The sequence below is a fragment of the Lithobates pipiens genome, unplaced genomic scaffold (genome assembly GCF_037356315.1).
Source record: "Lithobates pipiens isolate NorthernLeopardFrog02 unplaced genomic scaffold, aLitPip1_a1.2 Scaffold_19, whole genome shotgun sequence".
NCBI lineage: Eukaryota > Metazoa > Chordata > Amphibia > Anura > Ranidae > Lithobates > Lithobates pipiens.
In genome coordinates, this window is record NW_027507764.1 from 590,509,691 (window position 1) to 590,524,817 (window position 15,127).

Sequence of the window (15,127 nt, forward strand, 5' to 3'; positions counted from 1 at the left end):
AAATCGCGTATCTGAATGTGCTGATTTTATCAATGCAGGTGGAGTACAGAAAATACAGAGACTTATGTGTTTCAGCCCGTAGCCTTAATCATAAGACTGTGATGGCTATGATTAAGGCTATGGGCCGAAACACAGCTATGAGCCAAAATGCTGTCCTTGGGTGTAAGGAAGACGCCATAAGCCAGAGCACCAATTACTTACCGCCTCAAGGAATTTGTCCAGGCGTTGTCTTCTTATTTGCTTGCATGTCCGAAAGAGATTTTCCCTATTCCTGAGGTAAGTGTAGACACATAGTATGGAGATAATAGCACAGAGCTGTGTCTACAGTTCAACCAAGGCAGTGAAGTGTAAATATTTCTTACTGGGCAAAAGAGATAATTGAAGAGCCTGTGGAGATGTCAAATGAAGAACGTAGGTGATGGATAAAATGATGTGACGTTCCTGCCCGATCCCCTTCAATCCCAACCACACCACCTTCCATTATCCATTCATGCATTTTCTGAATCCCCAAACCCCTTATTTACATATAGGATTCTGCCATCACATGATCCTCCATAGCTCCTGTCCTGTTCCAGAAGTGGAGGAGACCAGTGATCCATCACAGGAGTCCTGGCTCACCAACTAGTCCTGTTGCTGTCCATCGTAGAGAGACATCTTCACACCTCCTGGTCTTCAGGGTCTGTGAAATTCCCCACCAATGAATATCTTTGTCAGCCAATGGGAACCATCCATCTCACCGGGGAGCAACGTGGGCACTCAAAAAGAAGGACCCTCCCGCACTGCAGTCAAAAAGAAAGAAGAACCGAGACCAGGGCCGTCTTTAACCACTTACAGACCGGACCATTTTGCTGGTCAAAGACCAGACCCCTTTTTGCGATTCGGCACTGCGTCGCTTTAACTGACAATTGCGCGGTCGTGCGACGTGGCTCCCAAACAAAATTGACGTCCTTTTTTTCCCACAAATAGAGCTTTCTTTTGGTGGTATTTGATCACCTCTGCGGTTTTTATTTTTTGCGCTATAAACAAAAATAGAGCGATAATTTTGAAAAAAACGCCAAATTTTTTACTTTTTGTTATAATAAATATCCCCCAAAAATATATAAAAAAAACATTTTTTTTCCCTCAGTTTAGGCCGATACATATTCTTATAAATATTTTTGGTAAAAAAAATCGCAATAAGCGATTATTGATTGGTTTGCGCAAAAGTTATAGCGTTTACAAAATAGGGATAGTTTTATGGCATTTTTATTAATAATTTTTTATTATTTATTTTTTTACTAGTAATGGCGGTGATCAGCGATTTTTATTGTGACTGCGACATTGTGGCGGACACATCGGACATTTTTGACACATTTTTGGGACCATTGTCATTTATACAGTAATCACTGCTATATAAATGCAGTGATTCCTGTGTAAATGACACTGGCAGTGAAGGGGTTAACCAGTGGGTGGCAGTGTAGGGGTTAAGTGTTCCTAGGGGTGTGTTACTAACTGTGGGGGGGTTGGGCTTTCATTTAGCGAACACTGATCTCTGCTCCAATCACATGGAGCAGAGATCAGCGTCACTAGTTGCTAGGCAGAATGGAGAAATGCTGTTTACACGGCATTTCCTCCATTCAGCCGTCCCGTGAGACGATCGTGGGTATGCCCGCGGCGATCGAGTCCGCGGGTCCCACGACCAGTCTCACGGGGGTCCCGACTGGCACGAGAGCGCGCCGCCGGTGGCGCGCTCGCGATGGCAGGGCGGCATTGAAGATTGGACGTACCTGTACGCCAATATGCCTGCCCGTGCCACTCTGCCGACCTACATCGGCGTGCGCTGGTCGGGAACCGGTTAATATTGATTGGACCCTGGGCAAAACTTTTCTTGGGGCCCTGCCATGCAGTTTTGCTCTCCACTTGCTCTGAGACATACAATAAATAGCAGCTAGACTCGAAATCAGTTTACTGAATCAGATCAGGCAGCTATTGCGATTGGTTGCCAGAGGTTACAGTGTATCATTACCGCTCACTGACTGGTTGCTAGAGGTTACAGCACATATTACGGCTCACCGATTAGTTACTAGAGGTTGCAGCACATGATTTCTGCTTGTTGATTGGTTACTAGAGATTACTGTGGATATGACCTCAGGGAGGTATGATACACATATCTATGCCGCCGGCACCGCTATTTACATATGAATGCCACCTCTATTTAAATATGAATGCCAGTAATTTACATGTAAACACAGGGTCTGCAGGTGAGTCATTTGTACACAACAATAGGACAGAGCTGGACAGCATTAGTAACAGCACTTCACACTGAGATATCGGGACACAGCACAGGACTAAAATCTCAAGGGACGAAGGAATTTAAACTAGGATAGTTGGCAAGTATGAGGCAGTTGCTTTGGGCCCCACAACACTGACAGGGCCCAGGGCAGCTGCCCCTTTTGCCCTGCCTTAAAAACGGCCCTGACTGAGACGTTCATGCAAGCTGAACCCGAAATTTCATCCTATGCTTTCTAATAAATTAATTCCTGTATCATCAGCTCCATCTAGTGGCAAAAATGAGGTATCATTTTCTGAAATACCGTCATTGAGAAAATATCCTACATTTTGGCCACAAGATGGAGCTGATGATACAGGAATTCATCTATTAGAAAGCACTACTGTGAAATTCCGTTCTGAATGCAGGCATGTTTCTGACATTCGTACAACGAATGTTTTATAAATAAACCCCATATTCTACTTATATGTTGAAATACTTTATTTTATAATCATATGTAAAGATACAGATATTTTTGAATAAGAAATAAAAAATACAAAAAAAATAAATAAAAAAAATACTCCAAACGATAATCGTTAATAATTTTCATTAATTCCTGTAGAGCAGGGGTCTCAAACTCGCGGCCCGCGGGCCAACTGCGGCCCGCGGGACAATATTTTGCGGCCCCCCGCCTGGAAAAGCACTTAGCCACCTTCCCTCCGGTACTTGAAGAAGATGAAGTCGCCGCTCTGAACGCACTTGGTGCAGGTCAGCCTCCGGCGATGTTACACAGCGGGCAGCGCTCCACCGCCAAGTACAGTACCTCGGCGTCTCACCAGGGGGAGTAAGTGGCGGTGGAGCGCTGCCCGCTGTGTAACACCGCCGGACGCTGACCTGCACCAAGTGCGTTCAGAGCGGCGACTTCATCTTCTTCGATGGGAGGGACACGGAGAGGCAAGTACCAGCCTGTCAGTCACGCTCTCCACGCCTCACTTTTTTTCTTCTCTTTCCCGTTCAGGCGACAGGACGTTCTGCCATTGGAGGCCCTGCATGGGAGGAGGAGACGCAGGGGTTTCTCAATGGGCGTCTCCTTCTCCCTGGCTGTGTTGTGATCCAATCACATCAAAGAGTGTCACAGACAAGGAGTTTTTTTCTTCCTGGCTGTGACTCTCACTGTGATTGGATTGAGGCACATGGAGAAGGAGACGCCCATTGAGAAAATCCGGCGTCTCTTCCTCCTTGATGCTCAGTATTAGCATACAGGGCAAGAAATATACAGGGGGGCACAGCAGAGTGGAGGAGTGCTATTTTTATAAACCAGACAGGTGCGTGCCCACCCTAAAGGTTTTTGTGGAAAACTTGATGCGGCCCAGCCTTACCCAGAATCTACCTCCAGCGGCCCCCAGGTAAATTGAGTTTGAGACCCCTGCTGTAGAGGAAGTCGCATTGACGGTGAAATGTTTTACGTATACACATGTTTTTTAAGCAACATGTGGCCGTACACCATATGCCCTGAGGACTTGTTTGTTCAGCCCCAGCTAAGTGTTATATCATTAGGTGGTGAGACCATTTCCCCTCAAGTGGTTGTTGATGGCTATCGCTGTTCTAGTCTCTGCAGGCCCTTCGTGATTATTAGTCATTATGGAAGTGAGATTATTCCGTATCACACGCAGCTTTCTAGCTAAGCGTTACTCTGAAGGACTCAACTCCCTACTCTGAATGTTGAAGCCTAATGCACTCTATTGACTTCTAAGGTTGATGTAAAGATAAAGAGAGACTTGTCCATATAATGGCGTACTCATGCTCTATGTGGGATGTCTCCTGTGGGTCTTAGTCTAAGGGAGTCAAGTTTTTGAATCACCTCTCATACGGCTCTTATTACTTGGAGCATGCCGGGTCTCTGTATGAGCTATGAATGGCGTGGCTAATAAAGATTGTTTCTGGACGCATTGTTGTGTTTACCCAATTCATGGGTTAAAGACTTTAATGAGATATAGTAGACATTGTGTTTGACCAAGATATTTTTCATTGGCTTATAAAGGAGAAGATCTCTGTGATTCCTGATTGCCTGTTACCTTGCTGCACATGTGAGAGTGTTCTGCACCCCTTTCCTGCACACGTGAGCGTGTTCTGCACCCCTTCCTTGCACAAGGTCCTGTTATGGGAGACCTCTAATGTGATGGGGGACCTCTAATGTGAAAGTAACCTCTGATGTGATAGGAGGATCTCTGATGTAAAGGAAGGACCTCTGACGTAAAAGAAACCTCTGATGTGATGGGGGACCTCTGATGTGATGGGGGACCTCTGATGTGATGGGGGACCTCTGATGTGAAGGGAACCTCTGATGTGAAGGGAACCTCTGATGTGATGGGAGGACCTCTGACGTAAAAGAAACCTCTGATGTGATGGGGGACCTCTGATGTGATGGGGGACCTCTGATGTGAAGGGAACCTCTGATGTGATAGGAGGACCTCTGATGTGATAGGAGGACCTCTGACGTAAAAGAAACCTCTGATGTGATGGGGGACCTCTGATGTGATGGGGGACCTCTGATGTGATGGGGGACCTCTGATGTGATGGGGGACCTCTCATGTGAAGGGAACCTCTGATGTGATAGGAGGAGCTCTGATGTAAAGAAAGGACCTTTGAGTTAAAAGAAACCTCTGATGTGATGGGGGACCTCTGATGTGATGGGGGACCTCTCATGTGAAGGGAACCTCTGACATTATGGGGAACCTCTGATGTGATGGGGAACCTCCAATGTGATGGGGAACCTCCGATCTGATGGGTAGCCTCTGATGTAATGGGGAACCTCTGATGTTTGGATTGTGATATGGAAAAGTCAGATTGGGTCTTATACAATATTATCCACGTGACTTATACCTTTAGTGGATCATGTTTGGCTGTCCAATCATCAGTTCTGAACCAGTGTTTCTCAACCTTTTCTTTAAATATGGCATCCTTTAAATATATGCAAAATCTCGAGGCCTCCCCTGACGTAAATGTTAGTTGCTGTTAATGGGAAATCTGAGCCCGGGATGATGCTTACAACTGCCTTGATGAAATTATGTGCACATTGGAGATCCACCATTACATCATAGGGCCCCTCATCACATCAGAGGTTCTCCAATCACAGAGGTTCCCTTCACATCAGAGGTCCTCCTATTACATCAGGGGTTTCCTTCCTGCCAGAGGTCCCCCATCACATTAGAGGTTCTTTTCACATCAGAGGTCCCCCATCACATCAGTGGTTCACTTCATGTCAGAGGTCTCCCTTCACATCAGAGGTTCCTTTCACGTCAGAGGTCCCCCATCCCATCAGAGGCCCTCCATCACATCAGAGGTCCTCTCATCACATCACAGGTCCTCCATCACATAAGAGGTTCCCTTCACATCAGAGGTGCCCCATCACATTAAAGGTTCTCTTCACATTAGAGGTCCCTCATCACATCAAAGGTTCTCCCATCACACCAGAGGTCCCCCATCACATAAGAGGTTCTCCCATTACATCATAGGTCCCCCATCACATTAGAGGTTCCCTTCACGTCAGAGGTCTCCCATCACAACAGAGGTTCCCTTCACTTCAGAGGTTCCCCATTACATCAGAGGTTCGCTTCATGTCAGAGGTCTCCCATAACAACAGAGGTTCCCTTCACTTCAGAGGTTCCCCATTACATCAGAGGTTCGCTTCATGTCAGAGGTCTCCCATCACTACAGAGGTTCCCTTCACTTCAGAGGTTCCCCATTACATCAGAGGTTCGCTTCATGTCAGAGGTCTCCCATCACTACAGAGGTTCCCTTCACTTCAGAGGTTCCCCATTACATCAGAGGTTCCCCATCAGGTCGGAGGTTCCCCATCACATCAGAGGTTGGCCATCACATCAGAGGTTCCCCATCACATCAGAGATTGGCCATCACATCAGAGGTTCCCCATCACTTTAGAGGTCCCCTTCATGTCAGAGGTCCCCTTCATGTCAGAGGTCCCCTTCATGTCTGAGGTCCTCCCATCACATCAGGGGTCCCCCATCACATCAGGGGTTTCCTTCATGCCAGAGGTCCCCCATCACATTAGAGGTTCTTTTCACATCAGAGGTCCCCCATCACATCAGATTTCCCCATAAAATCAGAGGTTCTCTCATCACATAAGAGATCCCCCATCACATCAGAGGTCCCCTTCACATCAGAGGTCCTCCCATCACATCAGAGGTGCCCTTCATGGCAGAAGTTCCCCATCACATCAGAGGTTGCCTTCACATCAGAGGTCCCCCATCACATCAGAGGTTCGCTTCATGTCAGAGGTCTCCCATCACATCAGAGGTTCATTTCATTTCACGTCAGAGGTCCCCCATCCCATCAGAGGCCCTACATCACATCAGAGGTCCTCTCATCACATCACAGGTCCTCCATCACATCAGAGGTTCCCTTCACATCAGAGGTGCCCCATCACATTAAAGGTTCTCTTCACATTAGAGGTCCCTCATCACATCAAAGGTTCTCCCATCACACCAGAGGTCCTCCCATCACATAAGAGGTTCTCCCATTACATCATAGGTCCCCCATCACATTAGAGGTTCCCTTCACTTCAGAGGTTCCCCATTACATCAGAGGTTCGCTTCATGTCAGAGGTCCTCCCATCACATAAGAGGTTCCCTTCACTTCAGAGGTTCTCCCATTACATCATAGGTCCCCCATCACATTAGAGGTTCCCTTCACGTCAGAGGTCTCCCATCACAACAGAGGTTCCTTTCACTTCAGAGGTTTCCCATTACATCAGAGGTTCCCCATCAGGTCAGAGGTTCCCCATCACATCGCAGGTTGGCCATCACATCAGAGGTTCCCCATCACTTTAGAGGTTCCCTTCATGTCAGAGGTCCCCTTCATGAAAGAGGTCCTCCCATCACATAAGAGGTTCTCGCATTACATCATAGGTCCCCCATCACATTAGAGGTTCCCTTCACGTCAGAGGTCTCCCATCACTACAGAGGTTCCCTTCACTTCAGAGGTTCCCCATTACATCAGAGGTTCCCCATCAGGTCGGAGGTTCCCCATCACATCGGAGGTTGGCCATCACATCAGAGGTTCCCCATCACTTTAGAGGTCCCCTTCATGTCAGAGGTCCCCTTCATGTCTGAGGTCCTCCCATCACATCAGGGGTCCCCCATCACATCAGAGGTCCCCGTCACATCAGAGGTCACCCATTACATCAGAGGATCCCCATCACATCAGAGGTTTCCTTTACGTCAGAGGTCCTTCTATCACATCAGAGGTCCTCCTATCACATCAGAAATTCTCTTCACATCAGAGGTCCCCCATCACTTAAGATGTCTCCCATCACGGGACCTGGCCCTAGGGCTTCTTTGGTTATTATTGTACTGGTGGCCAACCCACACTCGGGAGAGTATGGCACCTTTGCTAGTGCTCCCCCTGGGGACCTTCAAGCATGTAGAGGTAAGATAAAGTGGGGGAGCGCCCGTTCTTCTGGGTAGAGTTTAACAGCCCCAACCCTAGAGTATATGACATGCTTCCCCTGGGCAACTTCAAGCATGTCCAGGGCAACCATCAGAAATGTTGGGACCCCTTACACAGCTTTAGGCCTAACCACAAACATTCCCCAAGGCCCACCCACTGGCCATCCCACCGAAACCGCCCACAACTTAATATATCCTCCATCCCATGTCCTTCTCCTCCTCTAGTCCCATCTTCTCCTCCCCCAATCCCGTTTCCACCATCCCACATCCTCCTCCAGTCCCATCTCCTCTATCTCATGTCCTCCTCCTTCTCTATTCCATGTCTTCCTCCTCCTCCAGTCCCATCTCCTCCTCCAGTCCTCCTCCTCCTCCATGTAATGTACTCTTCCTCCTCTAGTCTCATCTCCTCTATCCCATGTCCTCCTCCTCCAGCACCATCTCCTCCACCCCATGTCCACCTCCTCCAGTCCCATCTCCTCCATACCATGTCCTCCTCCAGTCTCATCTCCTCCGTACCATGTCCTTCTCCTCCAGTCCCATCTCATCCATCCCATGTGCTCTGACTCCTCCAGTCCCATCTCCTACACACCGTGACCTCTTCCTCCTCCATCCCATGTCCTCCTCCTTCTACATCTCATGTAATCCTCCTCCTTCTCCACTTCATCCCCCCATCCTATGTCTTCCGCCTCTTCCAGTGACATCTCCTTCATCCCATGTCCTCCTCTATCCCTAGTCCCTCATCCCATTTCCTCCTTCTTCTTATGTCCCACCCCACCCATCCCATGTCCTCCTCTTCCAGTCACATCTCCTTCATCCCATGTCCTCCTCTATCCCTAGTCCCACATCCCATTTGCTCCTTCTTCTTATGTCCCACCCCTCCCATCCCATGTCCTCCTCCTCCAGTCCCATCTCCTCCATTCCATGTCCTCCTCCTCCATCCCATCTCCTCCATCCAATGTCCTCCTCCTCCTCTTCCATCTTATGTCCTCCTCCCCAGTCCCATCCCCCCATCCCATGTCCTCCTCCAGTCCCATTTCCTCCATCCCACAACCTCCTCTTCCAGTCTCATCTCCCTCATCCTATGTCCTGCTCTTCCAGTCTTATCTCCCCCATCCCACATCCTTCTTTTCCAGTCTCATCTCCCCATCACATGTCCTCCACCTCCCGGGTCTCCCCATCACATGTCCTCCTCCTCCATCCCATGTCATCCTCTTCCAGCCTCATCTCCTCACTGTGTGGCTCCTCTCTTACAGTGCCCTCCCTCTGTAGTCCTTCTATCCACCCTACACCCTCAGTACAGCCCTGATCCAGGTGATAGAACTTAGTGTACAGTCCCTCCTCTGTCCCGGGGCTCACCTTGCTCTCTCTGGACACATAGCTCAGATCAATCACACTTCCATATTAAAACTTCCCGCTGCAAATCTCTCACCCCGCTGGAGCCTATTGGCCCAACTTATCAAGGGGGGCAGGTATGGATGACACACTATGCACCCTTGATTGGACAGATTGCTGCAGGGTTGGAGAATTGTGGTTGTGGGAGAGATGTTGGAGAGGGTCAGGAGAGAGACAGAGCAGTGGGGGAAGGTTCGGCAGCTGGAAAAGAGAGCAGACAGGGCTGCGGCTGTACCTGCAGCTCTTATTCCCGTTACTTAGCGCAGGACACACCCATCTTGGGGCAGCTTAATGAAAATCGTGGCAACTATGCGGGCAGCATGGCCTCAAGGGACAGCTGCTTTGGGCCACACAGCAATGACTAGGCCCGGGGGAAGCTGCCCCTTTTGCCTCGCGTTAAAGACGGCCCTGTTTGGGGGCCCCTCGGGACACTCGTGTATGGGCTGTTCTAATGGAGGCCCTGAGCATTTCTCCTTTAAGGAGGTAAGGTGAAGTGGGAGAGCTCCTGTTCATCTTTGTTGAGTTAAGAAACCCCAAATTAGGAGAGTACGGTACCATTAGCCCTATGACCCCACTGAGGATATTCAAACATGCCTCCTTTACAGAGCTTAGGTGAAGTGAGAGTGCTCCTGTACCTCTGTGTGTAGTTTAGCAGCTCCAACCCAGGAGAATTCCGCAACCCTTGGCCATGCTTCCCCTGGGGAACTTCAAGCATGCCTCCTTTATGGAGATGAGCTGGAGTGGGAAAGCTTCTGTAACTCTGTGATCGGCTAAGCAGCCCCAACCAAGGAACATGCGGTACCATTAGCCATGCTCCCCTGGGGATCTTACAGCTTGCTTCCTTTAAGGAAGTGAGGTGAAGTGAGAGAGGTCCTCTTTTTCCATATGGAGATAGGTGGCCTACCGAGACAGTGCTCTTGTTGGGTGGCCTACCGAGACAGTGCTCTTGTTGGGTGGCCTGCCGAGACAGTGCTCTTGTTGGGTGGCCTGCCGAGACAGTGCTCTTGTTGGGTGGCCTACCGAGACAGTGTTCTTGTTGGGTGGCCTACCGAGGCAGTGCTCTTGTTGGGTGGCCTACCGAGACAGTGCTCTTGTTGGATGGCCTACCGAGACAGTGCTCTTGTTGGGTGGCCTGCCGAGACAGTGCTCTTGTTGGGTGGCCTACCGAGACAGTGCTCTTGTTGGGTGGCCTACCGAGACAGTGCTCTTGTTGGGTGGCCTACCGAGACAGTGCTCTTGTTGGGTGGCCTACCAAGACAGTGCTCTTGTTGGGTGGCCTACCGAGACAGTGCTCTTGTTGGGTGGCCTACCGAGACAGTGTTCTTGTTGGGTGGCCTACCGAGGCAGTGCTCTTGTTGGGTGGCCTACCGAGACAGTGCTCTTGTTGGGTGGCCTACCGAGACAGTGCTCTTGTTGGATGGCCTACCGAGACAGTGCTCTTGTTGGGTGGCCTACCGAGACAGTGCTCTTGTTGGGTGGCCTGCCGAGACAGTGCTCTTGTTGGGTGGCCTACCGAGACAGTGCTCTTGTTGGGTGGCCTACCGAGACAGTGCTCTTGTTGGATGGCCTACCGAGACAGTGTTCTTGTTGGGTGGCCTACCGAGACAGTGCTCTTGTTGGGTGGCCTGCCGAGACAGTGCTCTTGTTGGGTGGCCTGCCGAGACAGTGCTCTTGTTGGGTGGCCTACCGAGACAGTGCTCTTGTTGGATGGCCTACCGAGACAGTGCTCTTGTTGGGTGGCCTACCGAGACAGTGCTCTTGTTGGGTGGCCTACCGAGACAGTGTTCTTGTTGGGTGGCCTACCGAGACAGTGCTCTTGTTGGGTGGCCTGCCGAGACAGTGCTCTTGTTGGGTGGCCTACTGAGACAGTGCTCTTGTTGGGTGGCCTGCCGAGACAGTGCTCTTGTTGGGTGGCCTACCGAGACAGTGCTCTTGTTGGTAATCCAACAAGGAGCAAATGAGCCAGGTAACCTTGGATGGATTAAATGGGATTAAGTGGGCTTTGCTTTGGAAATTGGTAATATTTCCCCTTAGTAGGGTCAGAGATAAGTGAGATGGAGAAGAGAATGTCTGTGCCGGTGTCACGGTCAGGGCCCAGGCTTGGAGACCAGTAGCTATAGCAGTAGAGAGGCTCCCACTGACCTTGATGAATTTACAAACAGGTCACCCATGGTGGATGATGCAGGATCCCCCAAGGTGCGGGGTCTAAGCACTAACTGATCATCACCATGATGGTGGAGATGGGTTTTGCTGCATGTTGGTACTAGGTGGCAGTCCTCAGGAACCCCCACCAGAGGTTGAGCAAGTCAGCGTCCAGTAGCAGATATAGAAGAATGGATCAAGCAGAAATGTAGTCGGTAAACAAGGCAAAGGTCAGTAACACGTGGTAGCGAAGATATGGACAGCAGCAGGAGTGACAAGAGTGAGATATTGGTTGGAGAGAGCAAAATAATCCAGCAAACAGGAAGTGCAAAGGTATAGCTCACATGGAAAGTTCCTGGAAGGAGCAAAGAGTTCAAAGTTTACCAGAAGCAAGGGTCAAGGCAAGATTGGCCAAGGAATTGTCTAGGGAGCTCAGCAAGAAGAGATACAGCCAGACACAGCACAGGTCATCACTGCTTCACATCCCTATCCTACAAGCTGGAGCACCAAAGGTGGAGCGGAGAGGAGCTTGAGGCCTGGTGGAAGTTCTCTCTCAGGGATAGGGAGCACATGGAATCGGGCCCACTATCAGGGGATGGTTTCCCTAGTTATAAATTGGGCATGATGGGCAATCCCCACATCTTTAGAGGAGGGTACTGAGTGAGACCAGCAGGTAAAGCATTCATACCGGTAAAATATTACCACCAACAGTAAAGCAAGCCCCCATATGCAAACAAAACTGACCCCAAAACCTGTGTTTGATGTTACACCTCCTTTCTTTTGCCCGCCTCTCTCTCTGGGGGCACAGGGGGGCCAGGGGGTGCCGGGGCTTACCCGTACCACTCCTCCTCTCTCTCACCCAGAGATCTCCCCCTCTCTCTCTCTCTCTCCCCCCTCTCAAGCCTCCCCTCTCTCTCACCCTTCCTCTCTCTACCTCCTCTCATCCTTCCTCTCTCTACCCCCTCTCTCTCACCCTTCCCCTTCTCCTCCTCCTCTACCCCCTCACTCTCTACCCCTCTCTCTCTCTCTCACCCTTCTCTCTCTACCCCCTCTCTCACCCTCTCTCTCTCTCTACCCCCTCTCTCTCTCACCCCCCTCCTCACCCTTACTCTCTATACCCCCTCTCTCACCCCCCTCTCTCTCATCCTTCCTCTCTCTCTACCCCCTCTCTCTCACCCTTCCTCTCTCTACCCCCTCTCTCATCCTTCCTCTCTCTACCCCCTCACTCTCTACCCCCTCTCTCTCTCTCTCACCCTTCCTCTCTCTACCCCCTCTCTCACCCTCTCTCTCTCTCTACCCCCTCTCTCTCTCTACCCCCCTCTCTCACCCTTACTCTCTATACCCCTCTCTCACCCCCCTCTCTCTCATCCTTCCTCTCTCTACCCCCTCTCTCTCACCCTTCCTCTCTCTACCCCCTCTCTCATCCTTCCTCTCTCTACCCCCTCACTCTCTACCCCCTCTCTCTCTCTCACCCTTCCTCTCTCTACCCCCTCTCTCACCCTCTCTCTCTCTACCCCCTCTCTCTCTCTACCCCCCTCTCTCACCCTTACTCTCTATACCCCCTCTCTCACCCCCCTCTCTCTCACCCTTCCTCTCTCTCATCCCATTCTCTCTCTACACCCTCTCTCTACCCCCCCTCTCTCACCCTTTCTCTCTCTACCCACTCTCTCTCTCTCACCCCCTCTCTCTCTCACCCCCTCTCTCTCTACCCCCTCTCTCTACCCCCTCTCTCTCACCCCCTCTCTCTCACCCCCTCTCTCACCCCCTCTCTCTACCCCCTCTCTCTACCCACTCTCTCTACCCCCTCTCTTACCCTTCCTCTCTCTACCCCCCCTCTCTTACCCTTCCTCTCTCTACCCCCTCTCTTACCCTTCCTCTCTCTACCCACTCTCTCTCACCCCCTCTCTCTCTCTCTACCCCCTCTCTCTCTCTCACCCTTCCTCTCTCTCACCCCCTCTCTCTCTCACCCTTCCTCTCTCTCACCCCCCTCTCTCTACCCCCTTCTCTCTCACCCCCTCTCCCTCATCCCTTCACTCTCGCCGCTCACACCCCCTCACTCTCCTCTCTTTCACAACCCAACTCTCTCGCCTCACCCCCTTCTCTCTCTCTCTCACCCTCACCCCTTTCCCACCAACCCTCTCTCTCTCACTCCCCTCTCTCTCACTTTTCCTCTCTCTCTCTCTTGCCCTCTCTCTCCCCCTTCTCTCGCTCTCCCACACTCTCACCCCAACTCTCTTTCTCTCACCCTCCTCTCTCGCTCTCCCTCTATCTCCCCCTCTCTCTTATTCCCATCTCTTTCTCACCCTCACCCACCCTTTTTCTCACACCCCCTCTCTCTCACCCCCTCTATATCTCTCTCACCCCCCTCTAATCCTCCCTCTGTCTCTCTCTCTCTCAACCCCTCTCTATATTTCTTTCACCCCCCCCCTCTCTTTCTCACCCACCTCTAACTCTCACTCCCCTCCTATACCTCTCACCCCCCCCCCCCCTTTCTCTCTCTCATTCCCTCTCTCTCCCTCTGACTGGCTCTGCCATAAGATGTAAAATGTATTAAAACATTTATAAAAATATTTGTTTATATTCATTTTTAAAGTGAGTGTGTGTGCCTGTATGCGTGTCTATTGAGGTGCACACCCTAATGCAATAGGCTGCGCACATCTTTGTCTGGGAGTATCTATCCTGAAGAAGCCCAATGGGCGAAACATGTTGGGAGTGAATATTTTTATACTGCTATTGAAATAACAAAACACACGTTAAGATTAAGATTGCATATGATTTTGTTCTAAATTGTTTTTAACATGTTTGACCAATAAATGATGAACTTTTAGTGAGCAGTATTACTGTCTGTTGCACCTTTAAAATCCCCAAAACTTTTCCTTCAAATCTTCTAGGATTATCTAATTACTGTCTGTGCTGCCCCAGCTCCCCTGCCCCTCCCCTCCCCTCCCTACATAACCTTTTAGTAGGTGCCATGGAAGGAGTGAAGGGGAATACTATAGTATGGAAGCGCCGAGTCTGCTCGGGCTGCCAGAACCAATGTCCAGGTGACAGGTTCTCTTTAAAGCAGCCCTCCGCTAACAATACATTTCTTTATATATATCCTGCTGCTGAAGCAGTGGGCGCTGAAAGACAGCAACGCCAATCCTCCGACACCGAAAACTGCTGATCCGTGGACTCGCTGCCGCATCACTATGGCAACATGGTGCCGGGCTGCAAAATTGGTTTTAAAACGCCTTTTACTGTTCAATTCTCCAGACCCGTCGCTCAAAGCCGCTAAAAGACTCCCATGTTTTATAAGCTACATCACAGGCTCAGCCAGCGCTGGGATCCCGGGCTCAGTGCCCACCAGGGAACCTATCCAGAGGATACAGAAGGCAGAAGAGCTTACACTCTATTAGGGTATATGGGAGGATATAGAAGTTGGAAGAGCTTACAATCTATTAGGTTATGAGGGAGGATACAGAAGGTAGAAGAGCTTACAATCTATTAGGATATAAGGGGGGATACAGAAGGTAGAAGAGCTTACACTATATTAGGGTATACGGGAGGATACAGAAGGTAGAAGAGCTTACACTCTATTAGGGTATAAGGGAGGATACAGAAGGCAGAAGAGCTTACACTCTATTAGGGTATACGGGAGGATACAGAAGGTAGAAGAGCTTACACTCTATTAGGGTATAAGGGAGGATACAGAAGGCAGAAGAGCTTACACTCTATTAGGGTATAAGGGAGGCTACAGGAGGCAGAAGAGCTTACACTCTATTAGGGTATAAAGGAGGATACAGAAGGTAGAAGAGCTTACACTCTATTAGGGTATAAAGGAGGATACAGAAGGTAGAAGAGCTTACACTCTATTAGGGTATGAGGGAGGATACAG

At 50.1% G+C, this 15,127-nt stretch overlaps 1 protein-coding gene across 1 annotated transcript in view; it reads left to right on the forward strand.

Moving 5' to 3' along the window:
* LOC143998131 (unconventional myosin-Ig-like) overlaps positions 1–15,127 on the forward strand; it is a 307,651-nt gene that overhangs the window by 102,910 nt on the left and 189,614 nt on the right. Inside the window, exon 10 of the mRNA XM_077493873.1 lies at positions 3,593–3,654. Within this exon, the coding sequence (XP_077349999.1) occupies positions 3,593–3,654 (62 nt within the window). The remainder of the gene's footprint in view (positions 1–3,592; positions 3,655–15,127) is intronic.